This window comes from Rutidosis leptorrhynchoides, unplaced genomic scaffold (assembly GCF_046630445.1).
Source record: "Rutidosis leptorrhynchoides isolate AG116_Rl617_1_P2 unplaced genomic scaffold, CSIRO_AGI_Rlap_v1 contig7, whole genome shotgun sequence".
Lineage (NCBI taxonomy): Eukaryota > Viridiplantae > Streptophyta > Magnoliopsida > Asterales > Asteraceae > Rutidosis > Rutidosis leptorrhynchoides.
In genome coordinates, this window is record NW_027266863.1 from 93,844 (window position 1) to 109,459 (window position 15,616).

The 15,616-nt window shown below is 35.5% G+C and overlaps 3 protein-coding genes across 3 annotated transcripts; 2 read left to right on the forward strand and 1 right to left on the reverse strand.

Moving 5' to 3' along the window:
• Nucleotides 1-989: 989 nt before the first annotated feature.
• LOC139885030 (transcription termination factor MTERF8, chloroplastic-like) lies at nucleotides 990-2,087 on the forward strand. Its single transcript, XM_071868984.1, has one exon. It carries the CDS (start codon nucleotides 990-992, stop codon nucleotides 2,085-2,087), a length of 1,098 nt encoding a protein of 365 aa, XP_071725085.1.
• A 5,251-nt stretch (nucleotides 2,088-7,338) lies between these two features.
• Nucleotides 7,339-9,621, forward strand: LOC139885031 (uncharacterized). The gene is made up of 2 exons (XM_071868985.1): nucleotides 7,339-7,344; nucleotides 8,500-9,621. Exons 1-2 carry the CDS (start codon nucleotides 7,339-7,341, stop codon nucleotides 9,619-9,621), a joined length of 1,128 nt encoding a protein of 375 aa, XP_071725086.1.
• Nucleotides 9,622-12,992: 3,371 nt separating this feature from the next.
• Nucleotides 12,993-15,486, reverse strand: LOC139885032 (uncharacterized). Its single transcript, XM_071868986.1, has 7 exons — nucleotides 15,201-15,486; nucleotides 14,545-14,882; nucleotides 14,276-14,428; nucleotides 13,944-14,036; nucleotides 13,645-13,703; nucleotides 13,298-13,391; nucleotides 12,993-13,214 (listed from the first exon to the last, which is right to left on the reverse strand). Exons 1-7 carry the CDS (start codon nucleotides 15,484-15,486, stop codon nucleotides 12,993-12,995), a joined length of 1,245 nt encoding a protein of 414 aa, XP_071725087.1.
• Nucleotides 15,487-15,616: the final 130 nt, after the last annotated feature.

Here is a 15,616-nt window from a genome sequence, read left to right on the forward strand (position 1 = left end):
ATATTATGAAGGTTTGAAAATAAAATTCAGCTTAGTTAGTTAAATTAAGCCAATGTGTTTACCATTTCGAGACGGTTATCAGATCTGGAGACTATTACTTCTAATGATCCCCCTTTTTTCCTCTCTCTCTTCATAATCCTCTCCACCTCGATCTCCTCCTATGCATTTCTCAGCAACCTCTTCTCCTACACTTCTAACAACTCCGATCCTACACAAGTGGCGAGATTGGGTCGAGGAATGTGGTCTGCTTGGTGGTTGGGGCTTCAGAGATTCGAGCTCACCGGACCTTTCATTGTCGACAAGATCTTGAGAGGTGTATCCAAACGCCAAATTGGTCTTGCACAGTTCAAGGTAGCCACACCCAATAATTTTAACATTACTTTAATCCAAAACATTAATCATGTATAAACTCCCTCAAGCATGAAAAAGAAAAACAACTAAGCAATCGAAATCAAAGCATGCTCCCGACAACTTGGAACAAAGCATATCCATTTTGAATCATGTATCTACTATCGGCCGTGTAATTAACTTGGACAAACCAGAATCGACTACATCAGAATTCAAGTTTGTTTTCCCCTTTTAAAGAACAACCGTGTTGGATGTATACCATTTTTTGTGTACACCATATGTATAAATTAATCGTACATTATACTATATTATGCACGATGTACACCAAGCATGTCTTTTAAAAGAAGAAACTTGGTTTTCCCTCATGTGAGTGAGAGCATAAAATGATTTTTAGTCATCTCATGGCTCAATAAGGATTTTCTTGAAGAGTAAAATATTTTTTTCCATTAGAAAAACTTAGACTTGAAAAATACAAAAATATATATGAGGCACCCAATTGAACATTTTGCAAGAGTAATAAACCATTAATGACATTACTTAAAATATACTCCAATTTGAAATCCTTAATCCCTAATTCGAACAAAACTCTTCTCTCTTTCAGTCTCCACTCTCCAGTCAGACTCAGTCTCACCCAGTCCAAAATGAGATTTTTCCCATTCAAAAATTTTCTTACCGAATTTCCAAAGCGATTCTTATCAACATCAGCTTTGCAAGAATCATCATCATCATCGTCATTGGCAGTTCAATTCCTCATAAACTCATGTGGGCTCTCATCAAAATCTGCTCTTTCGACATCCCGAAAGCTCAAACTCGACGAGAACAAACTGGAAAACCCTCGATCGGTGATCCAAATCTTGAAATCTAACGGATTCGATGAGACCCACATCACCAAATTGGTCCAGAAATTTCCTGCCGTCCTCGGTTGCCGAGTTGAAAGCAATCTGAAGCCCAAATTGGAATACTTTGCGCAAAATGGAATTACAGGTACGGCTTTGGTTGATTGTGTTGTAGCGAAACCTAGAATTCTCCACAAAAGTCTGCGTGACAGTATTAAACCTATGTTTGAGTTGTTAAAGGAGATAGATAGTAGCAATGACTTTATTATTCGAGTCCTAAAGCGCAATCAATGGATTTTCAGTTCTCGTGATAAGAATTTCAAACAGAATATCGATTTTCTGACCAAAAGAGAACTTCCTGCTCGTCAAATAGCCAGAGTGTTTATGTGCCCAACAACAGTAGCCCATAAGCACGAGTCTTTTATTCGTAATTTTAATGCTGTGAATGATTTAGGCCTTGATATCAAGTCCCCTGGATATATTTATGCCCTTGCAGTGTTTAGTTCGATGAATGAAGCTACATTAAAGAAGAAATTTCAAGTATTCAAGAGTCTGGGATGGACTCAAGAAGGTATCTTGTCCATGCTTAAGAAACACCCATTCTGTTTGGGACTTTCCGAGGAGAGAATCAGGGAATGCATGGATTATTTCGTCAAGGTTTTGAAGTTGAAGCCCGAGTATGTAATTGCTCGTCCTGGTATTTTTTACCATTCACTTGATAAGATCGGCCGTAGATACAATATTCTCAAGGTTTTGGAGTCGAACAAGCTTGTCAAATTGGATAAATTTCTTTCGTATCTGACAGTTAGTGAAGAACGATTTAGAAGCTTTATGAGCCAGTTTGAGGAAAAGGTACCTGGTTTACCGAAATTGTATGCGAGTACTGCTAAACTAGATAAATAAGACAATTGTTGACCTGATTTCTGCACATTTTGTTTTGATTCTTAATTTCGGTGGTTTATATTCATTCATTCTGTTTATCTTTTGAGATTGTTTGGATGTTGCTATTTCTCATCATCGCAGTTACTCGTTTGATAGGATCCATGACTTGATTAGTAATTAGGGTAGGTGGTGGATTCAACACAGATAATGTCTATTTTGCCATTCTTTTTTTTGATGTAAGGATGGGAGTTTTATTGCAAATCATGCCTGGCAATAGCCATTACAGAAGAGGGTAATCTTTCCTGACCATTGATTCGTAAATTAGCAATTGAATGGGCAAGAAGATTACCTGATCTGGGAACATATACAAAAGTGCAGGTAGAAAAAGAAGAAACTGAGCTTCTCAACCTGCTAATAATGTCCCTACAGCTAAGGTAACAAATACTACTACAGTTCAAGGCTTTAATCACAATAAGAGCATCTGACTCAAAAATAACCTTGGAATAGCCGGCAGAGAGAGCAATAGAAACTCCCAAGAGAATCGCGGTAGCTTCCGCTATGTAGATATCCATAATACCAGGTTCAAACCTGGAAAAGTGAGATTGAATAACCCTTATCGTCTCTTGAGACAGCTGCAAGTCCCCAGAAGCCAGAATCCATGAAGAGAGCAGCATCTGAGTTGATTTTTATGACGCCCAGTCCAGGAGGAATCCAGGATGCTCTAGAGATCGGTGGGGATGGAACTGAATTCTGAGATGATGTTAGATCTTCTAGGATTTGTTTTGCCGATAGGAAAGCCGAGAGAGGCCTTGAGCATGCAGAGTTAGCCCAAGCAGAGTTACGATGCTTCCAGATAGTCCATAGCAGTATATTAAGAAAATTCCATTTATCCAAGTTGAGCAAAGAATACATATGCATATACCAGGAAAATAAATTTTCATTTGCCCAAGAAGCAATGTCGACATCAGGTAGCAACAATTTCCATAATTGGGAAGACCAGGGGCAGCAAAGAAAAAGATGAGCAACATTTTCTAAGTTGGATTGACATACCGGGCAGAAGGGATCCACATTCATTTTGCGTCTCTTTAGGCTGTCCCTTGTAGCAATGCTGAGATGACCTAGCCTCCACAGACTTGCGGTTGCGATTGCGAGTAAACGGATTGAAATTAGCAGAAGGCTAAAATATTGGCGGCTATATATATATCAAGTCTAGATCTGGTGTACATACATATTTAAGCTTTGAAGTTGTGCACGACAATATATAGTATAGGCCGTAGATTCAATATTCTCAAGGTTTTGGAGTCGAACAAGCTTGTCAAATTGGATGAATTTCTTTCGTATCTGACAGTTTGTGAAAACGATTTAAAAGCTTTATCATCCTGTTTGAGGAAAAGGTACCTGGTTTACTGAAATTGTATGCGAGTACTGCTAAACTAGAGAAATAAGATAATTGTTGACCTGATTTCCGCACATTTGTTTTTATTCTTAATTTCGGTGGTTTATATTCATCCTGTTTATCTTTTGAGATTGTTTGGATGTTGCTATTTCTCATCTTCGTCATTACTCGTTTGATAGGATCCATGACTTGATCTACTTTAGGTTCTCTCTCACTCTCCTTTAGTAATTAAGGTAGGTCGGATTCAACATAGACATTGTCTATTTTCATAAATAGTCCATGCATATTTGATATTTCTAGCCAAAAAATTGTCTCATTCCTAAAGTTACAGATACCGTCTTGCATCTTCTGATTGTCTGTTTTGCTTATGAGGTACTTGATCTCATATCATTTGGGTTCACTGACCAATTTTTGGGAAGATTATCCATCTATTTTTATCTGGGGAGGAATTTCCAATGTGGTACATAATTTGCCTTTTTAACTTGAGAGATCTTTTCTTTTACTAACTTTATTTGCTTGGGACTTAAGTTTCTAGTCCATGCTATCTCAGCACTTGATCGATCTTCTGGACAGAAATTGAATTGAATTGTGACTAATTTACAACAAAATCGAAATTTTCTCGTTCATACTATCATATTAGGAAGGTTTTAACATAGTGCAAGAGCATTAATAGTCCCATGCATATTTGACATTTCTAGCAAAAACGTTGCCCGTTCCTAAACTTAAGATAATCCAATATGTTTAAAGATTATCCGTTTTGAATCATGGATTACCTTTTTTTTTTTTTTTTTTTTTCTGTGTGCCCTTTAATTAACTTGGACAAACCATAATCGATTACATTGACACACCTTAGATAACAAGTTTTGTTTTTCTCTTATGTGAGTGATAGCATAAAATAATTTTTAGTCGTGTCATGGCTCAATATGATTTTTCTTGAGTAAAACATTTTTTTTTTGTTATCAAAGAGTTGCTCCTCTGTATTCTTTTAGATGACATTTTGAAGTGTTTTGGCAATATCAATGTCACTATTTTCAAGATAAAATTTATCTTCATTTTATTGGTTTATCCCTTTTTTCTTTTATTTAAATAATATTCTCACTTTTTTTTTTTATTTTAGTGGAAAGAAAGAGAAAAGATAAATATGTAAAATTTATATTGAAACTCTAAAAGCGTCAACTATTTGAAGACAAAAAAATTCTCCAAAAACGTCATCTATTTATATACGGGGGAGTACTTTTTTTCCGAGAAACCCAACTTTCGGTCCCTCACGTTTCATCAATAACAATTTTTTTCATCCCACTCATATCTTTATTAGTCAAAAAAATTTAACGTTTTTCGATAGCGACCAAACGTACCACTTTACCATTAACTTTTCGCATGTGGCGCTATTTGGCATCGTGGGCTCCGACTCATACCTAATCAAATAACGAACCAATATATTTGTGACACGTATTATTCGATTCATAAAAAAGTTTGACAGCTCACTTATCTTTTCTCCACCTAGAAGAACAGAAAATAAACAAAAATTAAAACCATATACTAAAATAACTACGGTTTACGAGTAAAAAGGTGGGTGGGTCTAAATCCACTACTCCAAAGTCTAAATTCACTATATTTTAATTTAAATGATATTTATATCCTTTAATTTAAATGATATTTATATCCTTTAATTTTATTTTTATTTATAGTTACTTGCTACAAAATCTAATGCAATTAATTTTTAATTAGCTGGACCTACAATTAAAGTTACTCATTTTTATTAACTTTGAAGTCTTTTAAATTAACATTTATTTATGTAAAAAAAATCTCTTTTAAAGTTTAATACAGATGTTAATAATATTTTAACCATGCAATATAAAAAAATTACCTTAAAATAAAAATATTTTTCAATAAAACATTAAGTAGTGCGATACATACCAACATAAAAATGATGACACAATAACTTATATAATAATGAATATTTTTTCAAAACATGATACGATAAAAAATGAATGTTAAAAAAGGTGATATTTTATTATAAAAAAATGATATTAATTAGTCTAAGATACCTAAATTCAGAAAGTTTATTTATAAATAATATAAAAATAATAAACTAAAAATAGAGTTGAAAATTGAAATGTGTAATTTAATTATTAGTATTAAAATAATTGTTAGAGGATTTTGAATGCGGAAACTTAGTAGTGAAGTAGGCTAAAAGATATAGAGATGGAATTAAAAGGATAAAAAAATCAATTCAATTAAAATATAGTGGATTTAGACTTTGGAATAGTGGATTTAGACACACCCTAGTGGTTTTTCATCGATGTTTTACTAGTAAAAAAGGCGGCTGTTTGTTCGAAAATCTTTGTATTTATTTTTTTTGATTTTTATGAATAGGACTTTTTAATAATTAATTAAAATTATTTTCGAATAATTTTTTTATATAATAACCAAATTTCTTTTTTGCAAATATAGCTCACCATCAAATGTACTACTACCATCTTTTTTATTATTAGAGTCCTAAAGCGCAATGGGGGCATTTCACCTCTGATTTTGATAGAAATTTCAAACAGAATATCGATTTTCTGACCGAAAGAGGACTTCCTGCTAGACATATACCCAGATTGCATATGTTCCCAAGAACAGTATTAAAAAAACAATGAGGCCTTTATTCGTAATTCTAACGCTGTTCAAGATTTAGGCCTTGATATCAAGTCCCTTGGATATATTTATGCCCTTTCAGTGATTAGTGAGATGACTGAAGCTACATTAAAGAAGAAATTTCAAGTATTCAAGAGTCTGGGATGGACTCAAGAAGGTATCTTGTCTATGCTTAAGAAACACCCATACTATTTTGCGCTTTCCGAGGAGAGAATCAGGGAAAGCATGGATTATTTCGTAAAGGTTTTTGAAGTTTGAGCCAGAGTATGTAATTGCTCGTCCAGGTTTTCTGAGCGTTTCACTTGCTAAGATCAGTCATAGATACAAAATTCTCAAGGTTTTGGAGTCGAAGAAGCTTGTCAAAGTGGATAGAGTAACTTCACATTTGACAACGAGTGAAGAACGATTTAAAAGTTCGATCAGCAAGTTTGAGGAAAGGGTACCTGGTTTATTGAAGATGTATGAGGCTAGCGAAACAAAAGAAAAGCTGAAGGATTGTTGACTTTTTCCCATTTATTTATTCTAACATGGTACGTTGTAATGCTCATCAAACAACTTTAAAGAATTACTTTTAAGGAAAGATGGATTATCTAGTTTTTATTGAATTTATCTTGAAGTTGATACATACATGGCAATGAAAAATGAGTGCTTTTAGTTTTTTTATACAAGCTAGCAGTATTACTAACACTATGCCAATGGGAGATATGAGGAAAATTACATCACATAGGAGAGGCCGGGAGGGCCTGATTCAGAGTTCCTTCAAGCTCAGTTTCTTTTCGACTAATGTTGGTTTTATCGTCGATAAATGTCTCAAAATAGTTGTGATAGCCTGTATTACTTGATGAAGAACTGGAACTTGTATTAAAACTTCATCATTTCCATGGCCTGTCATAGGAATTGTAACCACTGATATAACAATATGCTTCGAGTTAAACCACAAATAAAATTGTGTTATTCACAAATCACGAAGGAGTTCCCATTTGGTCGTTGGCCTTTAAATGACTTAGAGAAGTGGCCAAAACACGTACCTGAAGACTGAATGCTAATTCCCTAGCTCTTTTGCTAACTTCAACAGTTGGATGAGACCGAAGTTTCTCATGCATAACTTGAGCATCATTGGACCTGTAAATTATAGCCTTAGGTTCAGTCATTAACCTATTTTTAAGTGTGCAATGCAAATCAAAATATCAACCCTCGTCATTCAGTCACGGATACTTGTTTCAATTTTCGCAACATATGACGGTAACTCAGTATCGTCTAAATATGTTAGCATGCAGTCGTTCCTGCTCAAAATTTTCTCAACAAATTGTAAAATTCTGATAATGGTGTCGGAATCGACTAATTGTGAATTCTGTGCAATGAGGTTGATAAAATAGCTTTTAGTGTGAATCCTGACAAATAGACCATTGCAAAGCAGCCAAGCCATGAAGTTCACTCTGCAAAGACAGTTTTCTGGTTCAGAATATTGTAACCATTGAAGATCTTAACAACTAAAGGTATTCCTAGGTTTTATTGGAAACACAGGCAAGAAGCAATAAATATCTAAAATAAGATACAGAATAGAGGCATTTGTCTTGACTTTGATGAGCTTGATTACAAACTAACTAAAATCATGCATTGGTTCAATCTCAACATTCTCCGCTTACATTTCAGAAGAAATTTCTCGATATAGCCATTGATGTCTGTCGTACATACCTTAAATGGCAATTTATATATAACTTTTTCATAATACGGCAAAGCTTCCTTCAGTTCCCAGAGTCCATTAATCTGTCACCATCCTGTAATGCCTGCCATCACCAATACCTAAATCAGACAAAATGGATTATATAACTTACAGATGTCAGAGAAATCGTGACGACTTATATCTAAATGGCACCAAAGTTATCCAATCAAACTAAAAAAACTTGCATCCAATCAAAGTAATGAGAGTATTTTTTATCGGACGTTTCTTAAGCTATACAATACATGATGTATTGCTCAAATTAAGAAAATTTAATATATATATTTCACAAAAATATCCTTATTACACATGATTATTATGAACCTGAGATAGTATATGAAAACATAATACAAATATACAAAATGAAGAATCAATTCAACCAGAATAATTGATTAAACTTCAAACCAAACGAAACTCAAACAACTTCAGAGGACTTTTCTTGAAGAGTAAAATATTTTTTGGTTATCAAGAGATTTTTTATTTTTATTTTTTCCACTAGAAAAGCCTTAGGGTAAAAAATGAACAAAACATATATTCAGGGACCAAATGGTACATGTTTTAAAAAATAACAACAATTTAAAATCCCTAATTCGAACAAAAGAGCCCTTCCCTCTTTCAGTTTCTCACACACTTTTCACTTCAACTCCGACTTCAAGACGAGATTGTTTGGTGTCCAGAATGAGATTTTCCACATTGAAAATTTTTCTAACCCAATTTCTGAAGCGATTCTTATCAACATCAGCTGTTTCCCTTTGAAAGAATCATCATCGTCGTCGTCATTGGCAGTTCAATTCCTCATAAACTCATGTGGGCTCTCGTCAAAATCTGCCCTTTCGACTTCCCAGAAGCTCAAACTCGACGAGAAAAAACTGGAAAATACTCGATCGGTGCTCGAATTCTTGAAATCTAACGGATTTGATGAAACCCACATCACCAAATTGGTCGAGAAATATCCTCCCGTCCTCGGTTGCCGAGTTGAAAGCAATCTGAAGCCCAAATTGGAATACTTTGCGCAAAATGGAATTACAGGTACGAATTTGGTTGAGTGCGTTGTAGCTAAACCTACTATTCTCCACAAAAGTCTGTGTGACAGTATTAAACCTATGTTTGAGTTGTTAAAGGAGATAGATAGAAGCAGTGACTTTATTATTAGAGTCCTGAAGCGCAGTGGCTGGCTATTCACATCTGGTTTTAATAAGAATTTCAAACAGAATATCGATTTTCTGACCAAAAGAGGACTTCCTGCTCGTCATATAGACAAATTGATTCTGTTCCCAAGAACACTATCCGAAAACCCTAAGTCTTTTATTCATAACTGTAACGTTGTTAATGATTTAGGCATTGGTATCAAGTCCAGTCGATATATTTATGTCCTTAGAGCGACTAATCGGATGACTGAAGCTAAATTAAAAAAGAAATTTCAAGTATTCAAGAGTTTGGGATGGACTCAAGAAGGTATCTTGTCTATGTTTAAGACATATCCATCCTGTTTGGCACTTTCCGAGGAGAGAATCAGGGAAAGCGTGGATTTTTTCGTCAAGGTTTTGGAGTTCAAGCCCGAGTATGTAACTGCTCGTCCTAATCTTCTTCACCATTCACTTGTTAAGATCGGTCATAGATACAATATTCTCAAGGTTTTGGAGTCGAACAAGCTTGTCAAATTGGATGAATTTCTTTCGTATCTGATAGTTAGTGAAAAACGATTTAAAATCTTTACCAGCCAGTTTGAGGAAAGGGTACCTGGTTTACTGAAAATGTACGAGTCTACTGCTAAACTAGAGAAATCGAATAATTGTTGACTACGTGTACTTGTTCTTCCCAGATTTGGTTTGAATCTGAATTTTGCTGATTTATGTTCTTCCAGTTAGTCTTTTGTAGTTTGTTTGGATTTCTCATCATTAACATTACTCGTTTGATTGAGTCCATGACTTGATTTACGGTACGTCGCAATCTCTCAATTAATAAGATAGGTCGTAGCATATTCCACACAGATATTGTCTGTTTCCATAGTTGATATTGTCAAAGTATATAGTTGATATTTCTAGCCAAAAAATTTGTCTCGTTCCTAAAGTTAAGATATTGTCTTGCTCCTTCTGATAGTCCGTTTTGCTTATGAGGTACTTGATCTTATATCATCATTTTGGTTCACTAACTAATTTTTGGGGAGGAGTTTCCCATTTGGTACATATTTGTCCTTTGAACTGACTTAGAAAACTTACCAAAACCTGGTAAAAGAAATGTGAATTCCCTTTTGCTCATTTCTTTTGCTAACTTTATTTGCTTGGGACTTAAGTTTCTAGTCCATACTATCTCAGCACTTGATCAATCTTCTGGACAGAAAATTATTGAATTGTGACTGATTTACAACAAATTCGAAATTTTCTCGTTCATACTATCATATTACGAAGGTTTTAACATAGTGCAAGAGTAGTAATAGTCCCATGAATATTTGACATTTCTAGCCAAAACGTTATCCTATTCCTAAACCTAAGATTATCTAATTTTGTTTTGGAGATTGTAAGTTTTGAATCAACTACATTGACATTCCTCATCATGTCAAGGTAGATAACAAGTTTGGTTTTCCCTTATGTGAGTGAGAGCATAAAATGCTTTTTAGTCATGTCATGGCTCAATAAGATTTTTCTTGAAGAGTAAAAATAATTTTTTTGGTCATCAAAGAGATATTTTTTTCCACTAGAAAAAGCCTTAGGGTTAAAAATGAACAAAACATATATTCAGGGTCCAAACATATATTCGAGCAAAAGAACCCTTCCCTCTTTCAGTCTCAACGACTTCGAGACGAGATTGTTTGGTGTCCAAAATGAGATTTTTCCCATTGAAATATTTTCTAACCCAATTTCCAAAGCGATTTTTGTCGATATCAGCTTTGCAAGAATCATCATCATCGTCATTCACAGTTCAATTCCTCATAAACTCATGTGGGCTCTCATCAAAATCTGCTCTTTCGACTTCCCGAAAGCTCAAACTCGACGAGAAAAAACTGGAAAACCCTCGATCGGTGCTCGAATTCTTGAAATCTAACGGATTCGATGAGACTCACATCACCAAATTGGTCGAGAAATTTCCTCGCGTCCTCGTGTTCCGAGTTGAAAGCAATCTGAAGCCCAAGTTGGAATACCTAGCGCAAAATGGATTTACAGGTACGACTTTGGTTGAGCTCCTTGTTGGCATACCTGCTATTCTCGGGAGAAGTCTGTGTGACAGTATTAAACCTTAGGAGTTTATGTTCATCCTTAGGAGTTTGTTTGGATTTCTCATCATTAACTCGTTTGATTGAATCCATGACTTGATTTACTTTACGTCCTCTCTCACTCTCAATGAATAAGATAGGTCCTTGCATATTCAACACAGATATTGTCCATTTCCATATCTGATATTTCTAACCAAAAAGTTCTTAAACTTCACATAGTCTTGCATCTTCATATATAAGTTGTCTTGTTCAGAAAATTTGTGAATTAGACTAACAATTTTGAGCTTCAGATTTGTTCTTCTTTGTGAAAAATGAATTCGAGTCTGACACTATTGAGCAGGAGGGAGAGAGGGAGAGAGAGAGAGAGAGAATTTTTTGGGCAAGAGTATGAGTATTTATATTTTTGGGTTATCAAATAGTTTTTTTCTTCCTACCATAAAAGCCTTGGACTTAAAAGAAACAAAATATATATAAGGGGTCCTATTGAATATTTCGTAAAACTAGTAAACCACTCATGACATTAGTTCAAAGAGCTCCAATTTAAAAGCCCTAATTCGAACCAAATTCTTCCCTCTTTCAAATTCTGGCTCACTGCGTCTTTGACTTCAAGACGAGATCTTTGGTGTCCAAAATGAGATTTTTCCCAATAAAAATCTGTCTAACCCTAGTTCACAAGCGATTCTTATCAACATCAACTGGCATTTCGTCGAAATCATCATCAATCACAGTTAAATTCCTCATAAACTCATGTGGGCTCTCATCAAAATCCGCCCTTTCAGCTGCCCAGAAGCTCAAACTCGACGAGAAGAAGCTTGGAAATTCAACATCAGTGATCGAGTTCTTGAAATCTTTCGGATTCGAGAAAACCCAGATCGGCAAATTAGTCGAGAAGTTTCCTAGCATCCTCGGGCGCAGTGTTGAAAACAGTCTAAAGCCAAAATTTGAGTACTTGGCACAGGTACTGATTTAACATATCTCATTGAAGCACACCCAGTAATTATTCGTAGCAGTTTGTGTAAGAGGATTAAACCTTGTTTAGAGTTTTTGAAGGAGATACAAGGAAGCAATGATCTTGTTGTAAAAGCTGTAAGGCGTAGAATTTGGATGTTGACTAGTGATTTGGATAAAAGATTGAACCAAACATTGAGTTCCTGAAAAAAGGAGGAATTCCTACTCAAAATATAGCCACTTTGCTTTTGTATGGCCCGAGGGTTCTTACGGCAAATCCTGATTTGTTTATCCGGAATTACAATTCTGTTAAAGAATTAGGGCTCGATCTCAAGTCCTCTACATTTATTCATGCTTTAAGAGTGTTGGCTGGTTAGAGTGGAAGTACATTAAAGAAGAAACGTGAAGTATATAAGAGTCTGGGATGGACTCAAGAAGATATATTGTCTATGTTTAAGAAATACCCTTCCAGTATGGCACTTTCTGAGAAGAGGATCAGGGCTGGCATGGATTATTTCGTCAAGGTTTTGAAGCTCGAGCCAGAGTATGTAATTGCTCATCCAATTGTTCTGAACCATTCAGTTGATAAGATCGGCCGTAGATACAATGTTCTCAAGGTTTTGGAGTCGAAGAAGCTTGTCAAAGTGGATAGAGTATCGTATTTGACAAAGAGTGATGGACGGTTTAAAAGTTTTATCAGCAAGTTTGAGGAAAGGGTACCTGGTTTATTGAAGATGTATGAGGCTAGTATGAAACAAAAGAGAAGCTGAACGGTTGACTTTTTCCCGTTTACTTTATCTCACATGGTACATTGTAATCCTCATCAAACAACTTTAAAGAAAGACGTTTAGGGTCCGTTTTGTCTCGACTCACTTTGGTTAGTATTCTATAGTACCTTGTGAGGAAAGATGAATTGTCTACTTTTTGAATAAAATATCTTGAAGTTGATTGATACATGGCATTGAAAAATGAAAGCCTTTCGATGATTTTGTACAATTCTACTAGCAGTCTTTACTGTATATTTCCTTTCTGTACAGCGATTACTAACACCATGACAATGGGAGAGATGAGGAAAATCACATAAGGGAGGGCTTGATTCAGAGTTCCTTCAAGCTCAGATTCTTGTCGACTAATGTTGGTTCTATCATCGATAAAGGCCTCAAAATAGTTCTGATAGCCTGTATTTCTTGATGAAGAACTTGAACTTGTATTAAACTTCATCATTTCCATGGCCTGTCACATAGGAATCGTAACGAGAAACTTATAGGTGATATCATATGCTATGAATGACTCAGGAAAGTGGCCAAAAACCGTACCTGAAAACTGAAAGCGAATTCCCTAGCTCTTTTGCTAACTTTAACATTTGGATGAGACCGAAGTTTCCTATACATAACTTGAGCCTCATTTGACCTGTAAATTATGGCCATAGGTTTCAGTTATTAACCTATTTTTAAGTGTGCAAGGCAAATCAAAATAACAACACTCATCATTCAGTCACAGATACTTCTTCTAATTTTTGCAACGTATGATGGTAAATCATAATCGTCTAAATACGTTAGCATCAGTCGTTCCCAATCCAAAATGGATCAACAAATTGTGAAATTCTGATGATGGTGCCGGAATCAGCTAATCCTACTACTATTCAACGAGGTTGACAAAATACCTGTTTAATGAATCCAGACAAATAGACCATTGCAAAGCAGCCAAGCCATGCAGGTCACTCTGCAAAAACAGTTTTCTGGTTAAGAAAACTGTAACCGTTGAAGACATGAACAACTCTAGCTTTTATTGGAAATACAGGCAAGAAGCAATGAATATGAAAAATAAGATACAAAAAGGAAGCACATGTCTTGACTTTGATGAGCTTGATTACAAACTAAATAAAATCATGCATCAGTTCAATCTCAACATTCTCCGCATTCGTTTCGGGAGAAATTTCTCAATATAGACATCGATACATACCTTAAATGGCAGTTTATCTATAACTTTTTCATAATATGGCAAAGCTTCCTTCAGTTTCCCAGAGTCCATTAATCTGTCACCATCCTGTAATGCCTGCCATCACCAATACCTAAATCAGACAAAATGAATTATATAATTTACAGATGTCATAGAAATGGTAACCACTTAAATTTAAATGGCACCAACCAAAGTCCGATCAAAGTAAGCAAACTTGCAGCCAAATTTCAGCTGTAAGGTCTCTATATTTCTGGTTCATGCTATTCCTAAGCTTCAGCTATTATTTCTTAAAGTATCAGCCAGGTTGTGAAGGTAGAGCCAAAAAAGTGTCGTACCTTCTCACATTCAGATTTTAGTTTTTGATCAATAGTTAAACCAGCTTTCTTTTTGTAAGCAGCAACAAGTTGTCTCGTTCGTTCATCTTTGGCAGCTCTATCTTCTTCTGTTTCCAGCACGTCCCCTGGACGAATGACTTTTCCGCCCCCAAACTACATATATGAAAACAGATTACAACTTGACAACATACGAATCAATTTGGCCAGATAAATTGATTAAACTTCAAACCAAAGGAAACTCAATTGATTTTAGAGGATTAACTTCATACCGTTTTGGAAATGTTTCCAGGTCTTGGAAAGACTCCCCAAGTAGAAACCTTTGGCTTATAAAGATCTGAATTATCCTCTCGGACAGTCTCCGATTCTGAAGTTTTTGTATTATCCCCAAAGTTCTTGGCGTCTCCTACAATAATCTCTACCTCAGACAAGTCCCCTTCTGAAAATTGTTCTTCTACCGGAGTCAAACCTGCCGGCAATCCCCTGCCTATCTTCTTATCCGCAAAGTTAAGGCCCACGAAATCAATGCTCGAAATCGTCAGCTTTTTTTTCTTATCAGCCTTCTCTACAGTCTCATTTTGCAAAACACCTTTACTTTCCTGTTTGAAGCCTAGAAAAGTTGTCGACTTGTCATCAATAAGTGATTATCTCAAAATAATACCGACCTTAAAAACAAATAACGGAAAGGATTTTTACGTAAGGCTAGCCTCCATATACCAACTTTAGCAATTAGTAACAAGTTTTTTTGGGTAAATTATATAATCATTTCAAAATTTATGGTAAGTAGCTGTTCACATTTCATAATCACATGTTTAAACAATGCTGGGTCAAGTAACATGAATGTTCATCCCTTTTTCTCCCAAAACAGGATGAATTCAATTCCTCAATTAACAATTCCAAATTCAATAACAGACAGAATTCTACAAACCTCCAGCAGAATCCTTAAGTGGGCTTTGATCAGTTTTCGGCTTAGAACTCGACTTAGCTAAATTCTTGTAAGCCTTAGCTTTCTCAAACGCTGCTTTAACAGGGTCCACTGGTGATTCTGGTGCCTTTTCTGGCGAAGGTTCGGAGCCGGAGGAGGAGGAAGCGGCGGCGGAGAATGGAGGCTTGAATGAAGTGGCAAAGTGTTTGCAGGTGGTGGATTTTGAGGAAGAGGAGGAGATAGTGTTCGGAGAAGTCAGCCATGAATATTGTTGAAGAGAAGAAGCCATAGATAGCTAGCTAGTTATGTTGGCCTTATGATGGTTGGATAAGGCTGTTAGCTTTATCTCTGAAAGGACTATTTTGACAAATCAAAACATTAGAGGGGGCAAAACAACTTTAAAAAAAGTTGGCCAGGTA

Bases quoted from the DNA above. Each gene is read 5' to 3' on its own strand.
- LOC139885030 (XM_071868984.1), top strand. From the start codon at position 990: ATGAGATTTTTCCCATTCAAAAATTTTCTTACCGAATTTCCAAAGCGA.
- LOC139885032 (XM_071868986.1), bottom strand. From the start codon at position 15,486: ATGGCTTCTTCTCTTCAACAATATTCATGGCTGACTTCTCCGAACACT. The intron at 13,704-13,943 runs GTATGTATCGAT...CTGTTTTTGCAG, and splicing joins TAGATAAACTGCCATTTAAG to AGTGACCTGCATGGCTTGGC. The intron at 13,215-13,297 runs GTACGGTTTTTG...CCTATGTGACAG, and splicing joins AATTCGCTTTCAGTTTTCAG to GCCATGGAAATGATGAAGTT.